The 14,515-nt window shown below is 44.5% G+C and overlaps 1 protein-coding gene across 1 annotated transcript in view; it reads right to left on the bottom strand.

Moving 5' to 3' along the window:
* Positions 1 to 14,515, bottom strand: part of LOC117666477 (unconventional myosin-Ia-like) — an 84,240-nt gene that overhangs the window by 33,197 nt on the left and 36,528 nt on the right. Inside the window, exons 10-13 of the mRNA XM_060688963.2 lie at positions 13,695 to 13,842; positions 10,972 to 11,090; positions 7,396 to 7,482; positions 4,415 to 4,480 (exon numbers count right to left, since the gene is read on the bottom strand). Of these exons, the coding sequence (XP_060544946.2) occupies positions 4,415 to 4,480; positions 7,396 to 7,482; positions 10,972 to 11,090; positions 13,695 to 13,842 (420 nt within the window). The remainder of the gene's footprint in view (positions 1 to 4,414; positions 4,481 to 7,395; positions 7,483 to 10,971; positions 11,091 to 13,694; positions 13,843 to 14,515) is intronic.

Here is a 14,515-nt window from a genome sequence, read left to right as displayed (position 1 = left end):
CTGCGCCACCTCGGCTCTTGTATACCTCGGCTCTTGTATACCATTCCGGACAAATGGTTCTCCAATCTCTTCTTAAAAACCTCCAGTGTTAGAGCATCCACAACTTCTAGTGGCAAGTTGTTCCACTGATTAATGGTTCTCACTAACAGGAAATTTTTCATTGGTTCTAGGTTGATTATCTCCTTGATTAGTTTCCACCCATTGTTTCTTGTCCTGCCTTCAGGTGCTTTGGAGATTAGGTTAGCTTCCTCTTCTTTTCTGCACTTGCCATGGCTTATTTGTACTACTCTGCTACAAGCAAGCCTCAGGGATATGTACTTCAGGAGTGAACAACTATAGAGGTTTTAAGGCTGTTATGTTAATGTTACAACTGTTTATTATGGAAGGGACTGCTAATAATCAGTTCAATCACAGGAACATTATGTCTTGACATCTGCTTTCTTTCTCTCTCTCTAATGATAAATTGGCAGGCAAAATACTCTGTGTTATGAAAGCATTCCACTGGGGAATTACTCTTCAGATCTGGCAAGGACATACCTGTGTCTCATTTATTTATTATTTATTCATTTACATTATAAAATTTCTATACTGCACATCTCACCTAAGTGACTTTTGAGCATAGTAATAAAACTGTATAAATACACAAAGAAAAGCATAAAGGAAGAACAGAACTAAAAACAGGTTAAAATCTACCAAGTAAAGATTACAAAAATCAAGGTACAAAATTCAAGAGGCTAGGAGGTTAATAAGGCAGTAGAAGTGTCCTTAGGCCACCAGCTATTGCTAGGGTTGCATCATATTTGTAGACCTCCATGCTTATTGCCAAAGATCTTAACACTCTTCTGGAAAACCAGAAGAGTAGGGGACTCGTCTTGCTTCTATGAGTAAGGTACTCCCAAGGGCTGAGAAGGTAACAGTAACAGAGTTGGAAGGGAGCTTGGAGGTCATCTAATCCAACCCCCTGCTCACGCAGGAGAACTATACTAGGGATTTGAACCGCCAAACTGCCGACCTTTCTGATCGACAAGCTCAGTGTCTTAGCCACTGAGCCACCTAGTCAGGTTCCTCCTAGATCCCACCAGTTAACACATCTTGACTGATAGGATATGCAGCATGTCTTCCTTACTTGATGGGATGGGTTGATGTAATTGGGGAAAAATGGTTCCTCGAGTATCCTGGTCCCATGCCATGATGGGTAAACCAACACCTTGAATTGGATCTGGAAGTAAAGTGGCACCCAATGCAGCTTGCATAGCAGAGGTGTTATATGTACCACCATATTTCTCAAGTGTTCTTATTTTGCCTTTCCCAACAAGATATAATGGACATCAGATTTTAAACCAAGTTATTAGCATTTTGCAGGCTCAATGAGCCATTTCTCACCACATGACCAAGTTTGGAGTTAATAATGTTTTTAGAAAGAACATTGGTCATAGCCTGCAGAATGAGGGACAATCAGCTGAAAATCTTCTATCTTTGGTAGTTCCAAAATGGATAGAGAACAGCTTCCTCTCTTGATTACAGATTAATGAATCTGTCTGTGTTGGTTTCTCTTCCGTGTGAATCTGTCAAGTTCAGTTTTTACTACTTTTGCAGATTGTCAATTTCATTTTTTCAAATTTCTGGGTGTTTTTTTTTAAGGTCGCACTAAATGAGCTGTAATTTGGTGTACAAATTAAGAAAACGTGCACCTCTCTTAAAGCAGCCACTTAAAGCAGTTTTTTTAAAGTCTTACAGTATATACCTTTGAAAACTGACTCAGTCCTCTGTTCATGTCCAGGAAGTGCCTTGCATGTACAGGTATGCAAACAGGTAGAAGCTTCTCTGAAGGTAGGAAAACATTTCAAAGAAGCTGCACCAACCTTTCCGGAGGAAAGCTGCTTCGGTGCTTTGAAGTGGGGTGTTTTTCTCACACCAGTGCACTTTCCAAAGGCCCCTTTTACAAACGCTTTCTACAGTTCAAATTATCACATCAGTTAATATTTAGTTGGGTAACCTCTAGCATGATTTATGGCCTTACAACATCTTCCCATGGAGTGAGCCAAGTCTTTTAGTTCTGCATCTGTTATAATTAAGGTGACCAGATTTTAACATTGGTAAAGAGGGACATTGTGGGTGTGGCTTATTTTGTGGGCGTGGCTAGCTGGTCACGTGACCGGGTGGCCATGGCTATGTCTATAGGGTAAGGTGAACAGATTTTAACATTGGTAAGAAGGACACCATTGTGGGCGTGGCTTATTGTGTGGGCGTGGCTTATTGTGTGGGTGTGGCTTGGAGTCCATGTGACTGGGTGGGCGTGGCTAGCTGGTCATGTGACCGGGTGGCCATGGCTATGTGTATAGGGACTACTCAGAGGGCTGAAAAGTCATTTCTGACAGGTCCTCACACTTTTGACTGGTCCTCACACTTATGACCATCCTCACATTTATGCCCATGCAGCATTCTTAACAACCATGTCACTCATTTCACAACTGCTTCTCTTCAACAAGGTGACAAGATAGGGCAAAAATGTAAAATGTGAGGACAGTCCTAAGTTCGAGGACTGGTCAAAAGTGTGTGGACCAGTCAAAAATAACTTTTTCAGCCCTTTGAGTAGTCCATATGCATTAACGGATTACAGCAATAGAGCGGGATGAAGTAATGGAAATGGAGTAGTAGGAGTGAGGGTAAGAGAGGGAGGAAGAGAGGAGGAGAAGGAGAAAGAAAGAGGAAGTAGGGAGGAGAAAAAGAGGGTGGGGGGAAGAGAAAGTAAGAAAGAAAGAAAAGAGAGAGGTGGTAGGTTTGAGGAGAAAGATTGCTGTACAATAAAAAAGATGAAAGGGAAGAAAGCCAACCCCAAACAAATATAAAGATATTAAGATAAAGAATGAGTTGTTAAACTTTAAAGAATAAAAGAGAACAAATATGAATAAATAGCAATAATTAGAAACACACATACAAACATACAATGTATTTTCTTTGAACAGAATATTTGGCTGGTTCACAAATTTAAACAGCGTTTAGTCATTTCAATTAAATTTACAATTTCTATATTTCCTTTTTGCCATATTTATTCCTCATCTATTTTTTAAAAAAACCAATATTACCCTTCATCCTCATCTCTAATCTTAATCAAATTCAATTTTTCCCTTCTATTCTATATTATACCCCTTCCCATTGTCATCTATTTTATATCCATCCTCACATTGTTTAATTATGTAATTATGTAATACAGTTGTTTAATACAAATTCAACATTTTAATATAAATCAATTAGTTATAAAACTATCTTTTTTGTATATTAATCAATATGAACATGAATATTCCAATTATTTCCATGCAATCCAATTTCTTACAAATCAATTAATTATATTTACCAATAATAATAAACCAAATAATTTCCCCCATATATTCCTCTGAACCACAATATACAATTAATAGTATCTCAATTATTACAATTCCCTAGTTAAATACAGCTTTTTTTTCTTTTGTGTTTTAAAATCTTGAACTCTCCTCCTAAATTTCCCATTGTTTGCAGTTTTTCACCTACCTTTTTTGGGGAGGAAAAATAAAAATAAAAATAAATCTCTCTCTGCCTCATTTTGTCACGTTGCACCAAAGACCCTGGTTTCGGTTTCGTTTTTGCAGCTTAGCTAGGGGGAAAAAAACTGCTTCAGGAATTCTTTACACTGATTGCCTGTAGGGCGGCCCTTTGAAGCCCCGGGCAAGAGTTTAAACAGTTTTTTTTTCTTCTAGCCATCAGCTGGGGCTCAAGAGGCAGAATGAAAAATCGGGACTTTTTTGAAACGCCGCAGGACGCGGGACAAATTGCTAAAAATCGGGACTGTCCCGCCAAAAGCGGGACGTCTGGTCACCTTAGTTATAATGTGAAATCAAGATTGAATGATTGCTTCTATTAACTGGGTTTTATTGCTGGGTCGCTTCTGACATAACAGGTTTCTTCGGCTCTATAGATTTTCAATTGGGTTAAGGTTTGGGCTATTCCCAGGCCATTCCAGCAGTGGAATATGATTATTTCAAAAATCCAAAAAAGTTGGTGTTATTAACCATCAAACCTCAAAAATACACTTTTCCCAAAAGATTTTCACAATTTTGGCTACTACTGTATAGGGGAATATTGATTCAAAAGAAGCTAGCATGTAGGATGTGTGATTACAGGTTGCACTATTGCTAAAATTGACAGGTTCTCATGGCAAGTATACATCAAAACATGACCTAAATTAGTTTGGAATATTTGAATCCCTTGTGATGTTTTTCAGATACACACACACACACACACACACATATGGACCCACAGACACAAACCCACACACTTTAAAGCACTACTAAACCTCAGTTAATTCTGAAACCAATTTGTAGTTCTTTATTAAATCCATGCGTTCAGGAAGATAATTCCAGGAATATCCAACACTTACCTGAAAAATCTCAAAACCATATATATCCAGAACACCCATCACTTTCTTCCGTTCAGTTGTTGTCACCTAAGAGGAAGTGTGTGTGGAAATGAGGATTAATTTCAAAGAATCCCAATGTTCTGAAAGTATCCCCAATTTTCTCTTTTAATCAGGGCATCGCTTGTATACTGAACCCAGATTGTGAATACCAATTCTAGCATGGAAGGGAAAAAGCACCCCACACCTCATTGCTATGTTCCATCTTATTCCAAGTAGCTGCAAAGCAACATATACGGCAGACTTGCCTGGCTTGGGTCCCTACAGTTTGGATGTGCTATTGCTCCCATCATAACACTGACAGCATGAGCAATGTGCAAGGATCATAGGCAATGATGGGATTCAGCCAGTTTGCATGTATTTGGGAGAACCGGTTGTTAACTTTCTAAGCAGTTCGGAGAACTGGTTGTTGGAAGAAATCTTATTTTGTTTTTTTCCACTTTACAGGGCTAATCCTGTAAGGAAGGCAGGAAGGAAACATTCTGGTGTTGTTTCTAGCCTAATCTGTATTGCCCTGCTTACAGAAACTGCCTCTCTGGTTAACCCTTATTACATTGTAACAGCTAAGGTGAAGCACCCATCGATGTGAGTGACATTGAGTTGGCCACACCCACACGGTCACATGATCACCGAGCCACGTCTACTCAGCTGGTCAGAGAACTGGTTGTTAAATTATTTGAATCCCAGCACTGATCATAGGATATTTGAATCCACAGCATCTGTCCTCTGGAACATCATCCTTATTGAGGTTAGATTGGCCCCCAACCCTATTGGCCTTTTGGGAAACCCTGAAGACAGGGTTCTGTCCCCAGGCCTGGGGATTTCATGGCTGTATGGAGCTGGTGAGATGGCTATATTGTTCCTAAGGTGTTGGTTGGTACTCTTCCGCATTTCTCATTTCATGTTTTATGTTTTATGGGTTCCTTGTTTTTAATTGCTTTGATTTGTTTTTTGCTGGGTTTTTTTGTTACTGTTGGTTTTTATATTTTGTTTCATCTTTGTAAGCCAAGTATTAGATAAATGTGGCTGTATAAATCGAATAAAGAAAGTGGCAGTGTAAAGTGGTAACGTGTGAAATGACAGAGCATGACAGGCCCCGTACTGCATGGCGCATTCATTTCAGGGATTCAGAGACTAAATTTGGCCCCTGAAATGCAATTTCTAGCCAATTGTGAAAGGGATTTGAATATTGAAGGATGGTTTAATTCTTGCAATTCACACCATTAAAACAAGGAAAAATAAGACCAGGGCCTAAAATTAGAAGCCTCTATGACAGTGATGGAGAACCTTTTAGACACCAAGTGCCTAAACTGCATGCGCGCGCATGCCCAAATGGAAAGGTGCGTATCAGGGGTGGGTTCTAAATTTTTTTACTACCGGTTCTGTGGGCGTGGCTTATTTTGTGGGTGTGGCTTGGAGGTCATGTGACTAGGTGGGTGTGGCTAGCTGCTCAGAATCATTTCTGGAAGGTCCTCGCACTTACGACCAGTCCTCGCACTTACGACCCGACTCATTTATTTGCTTTTAACACTGATCAGCTGTAGGACGGCCCTTTGAAGCCCCCCGGCAAGAGTTTAAACAGTTTTTTCCCCTCTAGTCATCAGCTGGGACTCAGGAGGCAGCAATAGATTGGGGGTGGGGGGTGGGGTGGGGGGGAGAACCGGTTCGGTGACATCATATCATCACCGCTATCGGCTCGGCCGAACCAGACTGAACCGGGAGGAACCCACCACTGGTGCGTATGTGCGGACGTACACATGCATGAACGTGCACGCACATGCATGCATGCACAGCAGAGACCCGAAGACCAGCTGGCCGGCAGGAGACAGGGTATCCCAACACCGGCAGTGAGGCAAGAGGTAAGATCTTTTTCTTTCGTGAGCTTCTGTTTCGTCATTTGCAGGGAAACAGAAGCTCACGAAAGAAACGCCATGGAGGTCTGACCTGGGGCGATGGCGCGGTGCCAGCAGAGAGGGTGGCACCGCGCCATCACGGCCCTATCGAAAGCAGGAACAAAGTGTTGTTTTCCCATTTTTATCCTCTCTATAAGCTTAAGAAGAAGGTGAGGTTGAAAGGGCATCTTGCCCAAAGACCCTCAGTGACATAACAGCAAAATGTCTGTTTCTACTTGATAGGAACTTCCAAATCCTTAATGGGAATCCTTAATGTAGCTTCTTCTCCTCCATGTAGTGAACTAAGGCTGCAAGAGGCAGTGTTACTTCAAGATAGTCCAGGTCAGCAGACCTAGCAAGAAACACTCAGGAGGAATCAGATAACACCTTTTCTAATTAACAAATGGAATTAAAAATCATAAGGCTTTGTGAGCTGCCGTTCACTTCATCAAATGCTGCCCTGTGCATCTGATCAAGTGAGCTGCAATTCACAAAAGCGTGTGGCTTTTATTAAAATGTGTTAATTGGAAAAGATCCTGTTAGATTTCTCCTGATTTTTTGCACCGTAATTGGATATGGCTCTCCTATGATGTCATCAAGAAATTTATTCTATCATCACATGGAATTGAAACCAAATTTTGAAAATTTCGCTCTCTTTCCCTCTTATACCAAAAAGAACTAAAGAATGGCAATTTTTAGTTTCTTCCTCCCCTCTCCCATCTTTCCAGACTAAGCTGCTGTTTTCATAACAGCTGTTGCATACCTTTTAAAAAGCTATCTTTGTATAACTGGAACATCTTTGTGTTCTTTTCCATGGTTAAAAGCTTTAATTTCTATACACCTCCTGCCTTTTCAACAAAGACTGAAAACTAATACAATACTCTAGCCAGGTTTATCCAACACAGTGCCTCCAGGTGTCCTAGATTACAATTTGACTTAAAAGGCAATGGCCATACAGTATTAGTTAGAAATTCCGAGAAAAGCTCTCTCAAAAGATCTCATTCAATTATTGTGAATGGAATCTAACTATGAAGCAGGGTGAGGCATACTCACTTTGATGCTCTCGTTGATCCTGTTAATAAGCCAATTAAAGAGACGATTATAAATGTTCTTTGCTAAGGCATCCCGCACATAGTAGCCCTAGGAGCAAAGACAGTGGTGGTTAGTCATTCAGAAGCTAAGAAAGACTAAAAATCATGTGTGGGGGGGTGGGGGGGGGAAGGGAATTAGTCCCTGCACTAGAGCTTGGGTTAGAATCATTCCAGATTTAAACATTCACTGCACATGTCTATTGCTCAGGTTTAAACAACTTTTAAAGACATTTTAGTTCCATCAGTTACTCTCTGCATACCAGGGGTGGGTTCTACTTACCTTTACTACCAACCAGTTCACAACGGGGCCGCATGCGCAGAAGCGTTCTGATGACGTCATGGTTGGTGGGCGGAGCCTCCCTCCGGTTTTACTACCAGTTCTATAGAACCGGTCCAAACCAGGGGCAACCCACCACTGCTGCATACCCATAAAACTTGTAGAATCTTGATATCCATTTTTAGCATACAGAACTAATATTCTCTAATACACACACACACACACACACACACACACACACAGAGAATGGATACAAACAACTGGCATTTGGTGAGTAGAGGCAGATAAATTGATTGGTTTCCTATTTTTTCTTTGTTTGCTTATACTGTACAGCTGTTTCAATGCTGCTGTCTCTCTGAATTAAGCCTGTTTACAGTTATAAAGCTGTAACAAACATCCCACTTAAAACAATGTCTCAAAATCGCCTAATGCCATTGTCCATCTAATTGGGGTTCTTCTCGCCAAAGGCCCTAACACAGATCACAGTTTTCACTGCCTTCCAGTTTGTAAAAACAGGATGAGACCATGCTGACTACAGTCAGCCAGCTGTTCCAGAGTGAAGGGGCTGGCTGTGAGCTAGACTGGAAATTAAGAACAAGAAACTAAAAAACCTGGAAGACGACCATGGCAAAGCCCTTTTGTGTGTTTGCCTAGAAAACTATGCGGACATGAAATCTCTAGGCGTTGAGCTCAACTTTAAAGAATTGTGTTTTTTCCCCAAAGAAATCATATTCATGCTGAATTGCTATTTCAGTATAGTTCTGCCTCTGCTCCGTTTTCTTCCTTCATGCTCTTCAAATTACTGGTAGCTTGTCTAGCATCTAATTAATTCAACAGTTCCTGTCCCGCTAAATCAAATTCACATCACTCAGGCTGTATTTTTCCTAAGGTCAGCTAACAAAACACTCACCACACAGTGACCCATATTAAAACAAGATAAAGCATATTTCAAGAGCAACATAGTAATGAAAGCTGCCTGGGCTCGCTCTTTTCAAAGACTCTCTGGAATAAGTTACCAATCAACTTATGTTAGCCTGATAGTTCTTCTGGAGAAGAAAACTAAATCCAGATATAGTGTTACCTGCAAACATCTGAGTAACTTTTTTTTTTTTTATTTGATTTATATGCCGCCCTTCTCCGAAGACTCAGGGCGGCTTACAATGTGCTCAGCAATAGCCTTCATCCTTTTGTATATTTATACAAAGTCAGCTTATTGCCCCCACAGCTGGGTCCTCAATTTACCTACCTTAGAAAGGATGGAAGGCTGAGTCAACCTTGAGCCTGGCGAGATTCGAACCTGCAGTAATTGCAGGCAGCTGGTCTTAATAACAGGGTGCTTTAGACCACTGTACTACCAAGGCTCTTGTGACTTCAAATGCCTGGCATCCTGTTGTTTTTATATTTGAACCAATGAACCTGTGCTTGAAGTATATGTTATGCTGAGTATCCTGTACACTTTTCAGCATGGAGCAGAATGATCACAACCGGTGGTGGGATTCAGCCGGTTCGGCCCAGTTCGGGCGAACCGGTTGTTAAATTGCTGAAATTAGAGGAAAGGCACACTAAGGTCACTGGCGGGCTTGTTAAGGCATGGAATATGCTGCTGCTAAGCTCCAGGGTTCTGTGCACGAGTGCTGGAAGAAAGGGAGTCCAATTACGAGGGCAGTCTGGAAGGCAGTGGCAGCACATGCATCTGCCTTTTCTCTTGCCATGTGATCTTTGAGGCAGTTCCCTAAAGGTAATGGTGCTGTGGCAACAAGAGGGGACGGTGCGGGCGGATAGCGAATGCCGAAGCCGAAGTGTGCAGAGTGTAACTTGCCTTTGTGCTGCCCATTCCAGGCGGCCCTTTATCACAGTACATTTGCACCCAAGCTGGTGGTACCCAAGGGGTGGTCTGTGCCCATCAGCAACAGCAGAGAAGCGGGCGCAGAGTGGGCTGCCTGTTCACCCACCCGCCAGCCAGGCTGGCCTGAAAGTGCATTCCCCTTTGTGAGCAGCAGGATCCGAGGCAGAGGGGAGGACAAATGGATGGCAGCCACCTGGAGGGCCAGCAGAAGCTGAGAGCTGGGCTGCCCATACCTTTGATGGTAACCTGCGCCCAGTGCATTCCCTCGGCTTAGGACAAAGTAAAAAGGCCATGTAGAGGAAGAGGGAGAAGGGGGCAGTGGCAGCTGCTTTCATTGTCTGTGGAGCTAGCAGGAGTAGCAGCACACAGGAATGCCGCCACCTTCTCCCTTCTCCCTCCCGGCTGCTGGACGATCCCGTGTGAAGAAGGGAACGGCAGCTTTAGCAAAGGAATAAAAACTGATTTTGCTGCTTCCCCTTGGCTAATGTCCAGCGAGGGAAAAGTTGCTCTGTCAAGAACGGGCAGAGATGGGTGGTGAGGAGCATGCCCGAGTGACACTCCTGCTCCAATAAATTTTCCCTTCCTCTGTGGAAAGATTGGGCTCTGCCAGTTGGCCTTGGGGTCTGCGGGGGTGGAAATATCAAGCAACTTCTCCCTCACTGGGCATTAGCCAAAGGGAAGCAGCAAAATAAATTTTTATTCCTTGGCTAAAGTTGCCGTTCCCTTCTTCACACGGGATCGCCCAGTAGCCGGGAGGGAGAGGGAGAAGGTGGTGGCATTGCTGCTGCTCTTGCTAGCTCCACAGACAATGCTAATGGCCGCCGCTGCCCTCTTCTCCCTCTCCCTCTCCGCTGTTTGGCGATCCCAAGCAACGGCAGCTTTAGCAAAGGAATAAAAACTGATTTTGCTGCTTCCCCTTGGCTAACACCCAGTGAGGGAGAAGTTGCTCTGCCACAAATGGGCAGAGACAGGCGGTGAGGGGCATGCCCGAGTGACGCTCCTGCACCGATAAAACTTTCCCTTCCCCTGTGGAAAGATTGCACACACATGCAGACACACACATGTTGGATCTTTCTTTCCTCCCTCTCCCCCCACACCAGAGACCTCTGGATTCCCTCACCAACCCTGCCGATCCCATAAAGGCACCACCCATGTGGTGTAGAGTTGGCCACATCCAGTCAGTCACATGACACCCATCCAGCCACGCCCACCCAGTCACCTGACCACCTAGCCATGCTCACCCAGTCACATGACCACCTAGCCATGCCCACTTAGCCATGCCCACAGAACCTGTTGTTAAATTATTTGAATCCCACCACTGATCCCAACTAACAGAATTATCCCAACTAACACTTCTGCTTGGGAACCAGCCATATTTCAGGGATCTCATGTACACAAACCTGCCCAACACTTACTTGTGAGACATTCAGGGATGTCACCACCTTATCTTGATGGGCTTCCACTGTTCGAGAAGACAAAGCTTGTTCCAGTACCATTTCATCCAGTCGGATCAGCTGACAGATCTCTTGTACCACTGTAGAAGTAGAATATGGAGGAAACAATGCATGCAATAGTGAGTCACTGGCAAGGAAGGTTTGAACTGTTGTGAGCATGGCTTGGGTTTGTGATGGGTATGACCAGGTTAGGATCATTTCCCACCTAAATGGGGGGGTATATCACAGTATCCTAAGACATATAGCTAATTTCTAAGGACAGTTAAAACTAACCGAGCTTATAGTATGTCATCTTAGTGTGTTTACTGGATCAGTAATCGACTTGGTTAAATGCACCACGGAAACCCAGATATTGTTAAACGCTGAGGAAATCAGGAAATTGAGGAAGTTCAAATGAATATAAATATTTCTTGCAAGGTTAAGCTCTCTACAAGAATCTGACCAACAAACAGTCAAGGGAAATGAGTGGGAGATAAGAAAGGCATTCAAGGAGGGCTGGACTTAGATCTCTTGCAGGCACGCAGGGACTCATGACTTATGACGTGTTTGACCCCTCCCTTGAGCTCAGCCTGGTCATCTCCTACAGACATTGTCTGATATAACAACAGCAAGCCATTGCAAGTTTCTCTGGCTTCATCTCTATTTACTGACTGCTGGAGGCAAGGCTGGAGAAACTCAAAATGAATGGCACGTATTGCTTAGTCTGATATTAAAGAAGGGACAGCAGATGTTAATATATAGGTGAAAGGGCCTCATAAGTGGAATAGCCTAGGGCCTCTTTTCATCTAAATCCAGCCCTGGTGCTCTATCACTTGAGGCTTTTAAAAAGAGACTGGGCAGCCATCTGTCTGAAATGGTATAGAGCCGTGATGGCGAACCTATGGTACATGTGCCACAGGTGGCACGTGGAGCCATATCTGTGGGCATATGAGTGTTGCCCTAGCTCAGCTCCAGTGCACATGCGCATGCCAACCAGCTGATTTTTGGGTCTTCTGGGTCCACTGGAAGTCAGGAAATGGGCCGGAGGGGTGGGGAAGGCTGTTTTCACCCTCCCCAGGCTCCAAGAAAGCCTCTGGAGCCTGGGGAGGCCGAAAAATGGGCCTATGGGGGGAGTGCTGCGGGGGATCGCACATGCATGCGCGGGGGGGTGGGACGCATTGAATTATGGGTGTGGGTACATGTGCGTGCGACCCCCCCTGCTCCCCCCGCTTTTGGCACACGATGGCAAAAAGGTTACCCAACACTGGTATAGAGTCTCCTGCTTGAACAGGGGGCTGGACTAGAATACCTGCAAGGTCCCTTCCAACTGTGTTATTCTGCTTCTGTGAGATGGGCAGACATATAAATTATTTAAATAAGGAAATAAGCACAGGATTAGAAAAGCTTTGGACCTCCAGATATTGCTGAACTTTAATCCTACATTTCCAGCTTCTGGACCAGTGGTGAGGAATGTTGCCAATTGCCACTTAGCAAATCTGGAGGTCAGCCTCTCCTGGAATGACACAGAATTTCTGTTACTGGCTGGCAATCAAATATATGCCCCATTGGATAATTCCGTAGCACCTGTCCCATCTTAGCTCATCTCAAAATGAATGGCACGTATTGCTTAGTCTGATATTAAAGAAGGGACAGCAGATGTAGCTCTTTGTCTTTGAGTAGAAGAAGAAGTTCCTCTGGAACAATTGATCAACCTCCCTAACAGCCTTATATTATTGGCTGTTTTCCACACGGCAGCCGATGTTATGTGCAACTTCTAATACAAACCTATTTTCAAGGTGATGAAAACCTGGCTTCTCTGTGTAGCGTGCCAAGGGTGTCAGCTTTGGAAGCCATATTTGGCCAGAAGCTTCCAAGCTGCCACCTTCTCATGTGTGGGAAAGTAGGAGGGGGAATTTATTTGAGGGTTTTGTATTTATTTATTTATTATTTATTTATTGTATTTATTTATTTAGAAGCGGCAGCACGAGAACTCCTCTTGCTCTTGGCAACGGGCTGGCAGCGGCAGGAGCAGGAGCAGCAGGCCAGGGCTTCCCTCCCTCCCTCCCTCCCTCCCTCCAGAGGCCGGGGCTATGCCAGAAGTCTGCTCGGGTGGGGAGACAAGGAAGCCCCGGACGGCCCATCCTTGCCACCACCGCCCCCTCACCCTTGGCGGCAGTGGTTCTTGCACAGGAGCAGCTGGCAGGGGAGAGGGGATGGTGGCAGGCTATGGCAGTAGACAGTTCGAGATGGCTAAGAGGCAACATTTCTCCTCCTGCCAGCCTCAAGTTCAGCTCCGGGCAGCGTCCAGCGAGCCATACCTGGCTTCTCCCTGCGGCAGCCCACGTGGATCCCAGGCAGCACAACTTCGGGGCCTTTCCTCATGGTGGCGGTGACGAGGCAGGCAGGCAGCCAGGTGCACAGGAATGACTGGTGGCAGCGCTCCTGGCTGGCAAAGGGCGGAGTCCCGGGGCTGCATGCGGGCAATGACGGTGGGCGGGATAAGCGAGCAGGACCGGGCCAGGAACTGGTTTGGGGGCGTGGCCAGCCAATGTTATTACTGGTTCTCCGAACTACTACAAATTTTTACTACTGGTTCTTGCAAACCAGTGCAAACCGGGAGCAACCCACCATTGGAAAGAATTCTTTTCATATAATGCCATCGCATTCCTATGTAACTCTGGAAATGATCCTTCTCTCCTACTTACCTTTGTCACTCTGGATAACACAAGCTTGCGTCCCACCAGCTTGAAATTGCTCTCCAAATTGCACATTGCCGAGTTTGAGGACGACCGCCGTCACCTCCAGCACCTCTGTCATCTCTGAGGGTGTGAACCCAATGGCTTGCATGGCATCCTGCATGAAAGAAGTTTCAGGGAAGAGCATGAACCTCAGAAAGAGCACGACTCACCTCTCTCCGCATCCAAGGAAAGCCGTGTGTGCCTAATAGCACTGAGGTAGAAAGGAAAGTCAAGTGGTATTTTCAGAGAACACCCAGTGAAAAGAACTCCTTTAGATTGCTCAGCTACATAGAGTTCAAAAGGTCTCGAGCAGAGGTGGGTTTCATCAGGTTCTGACCAGTTCTGGAGAATTGGTAGCGGAAATTTTGAGTAGTTCGGAGAACTGGTAGTAAAAATTCTGACTGGCCCTGCCCCCATCTATTCTCTGCCTCCCGAATCCCAGCTGATCGGGAGGGAATGCGGATTTTGCAGTAACCTTCCCCTGAATTAAGGAGGGAATGGAGATTTTACAGTATCCTTCCCCTGCCATGCCCACCAAGCCACGCCCACCAAGCAATACCCCGCCTACCAAGCCACACCACAGAACCGGTAGTAAAAAAAAATTTGAAACCCACCACTGGTCTCGAGACTAGTTTGTGGATTCATAGAAAAATAATTTTAAAAGTGGGACCTGTAACAACAGGGCACGTTGCAATGTACCAGAATGGCTTCTGTTTCAGAAGCTCTGTTTCAGAAGAGTGAATTCTCCTTCTACCCATTTTCTCTGTTTTTCCCTTGCAACAACCAGT

Source organism: Pantherophis guttatus, chromosome 2 (assembly GCF_059756535.1).
Source record: "Pantherophis guttatus breed Tessera chromosome 2, ASM5975653v1, whole genome shotgun sequence".
Classification (NCBI taxonomy): Eukaryota; Metazoa; Chordata; class Lepidosauria; order Squamata; family Colubridae; genus Pantherophis; species Pantherophis guttatus.
This window is presented reverse-complemented; position numbering and strand designations above follow the sequence as displayed.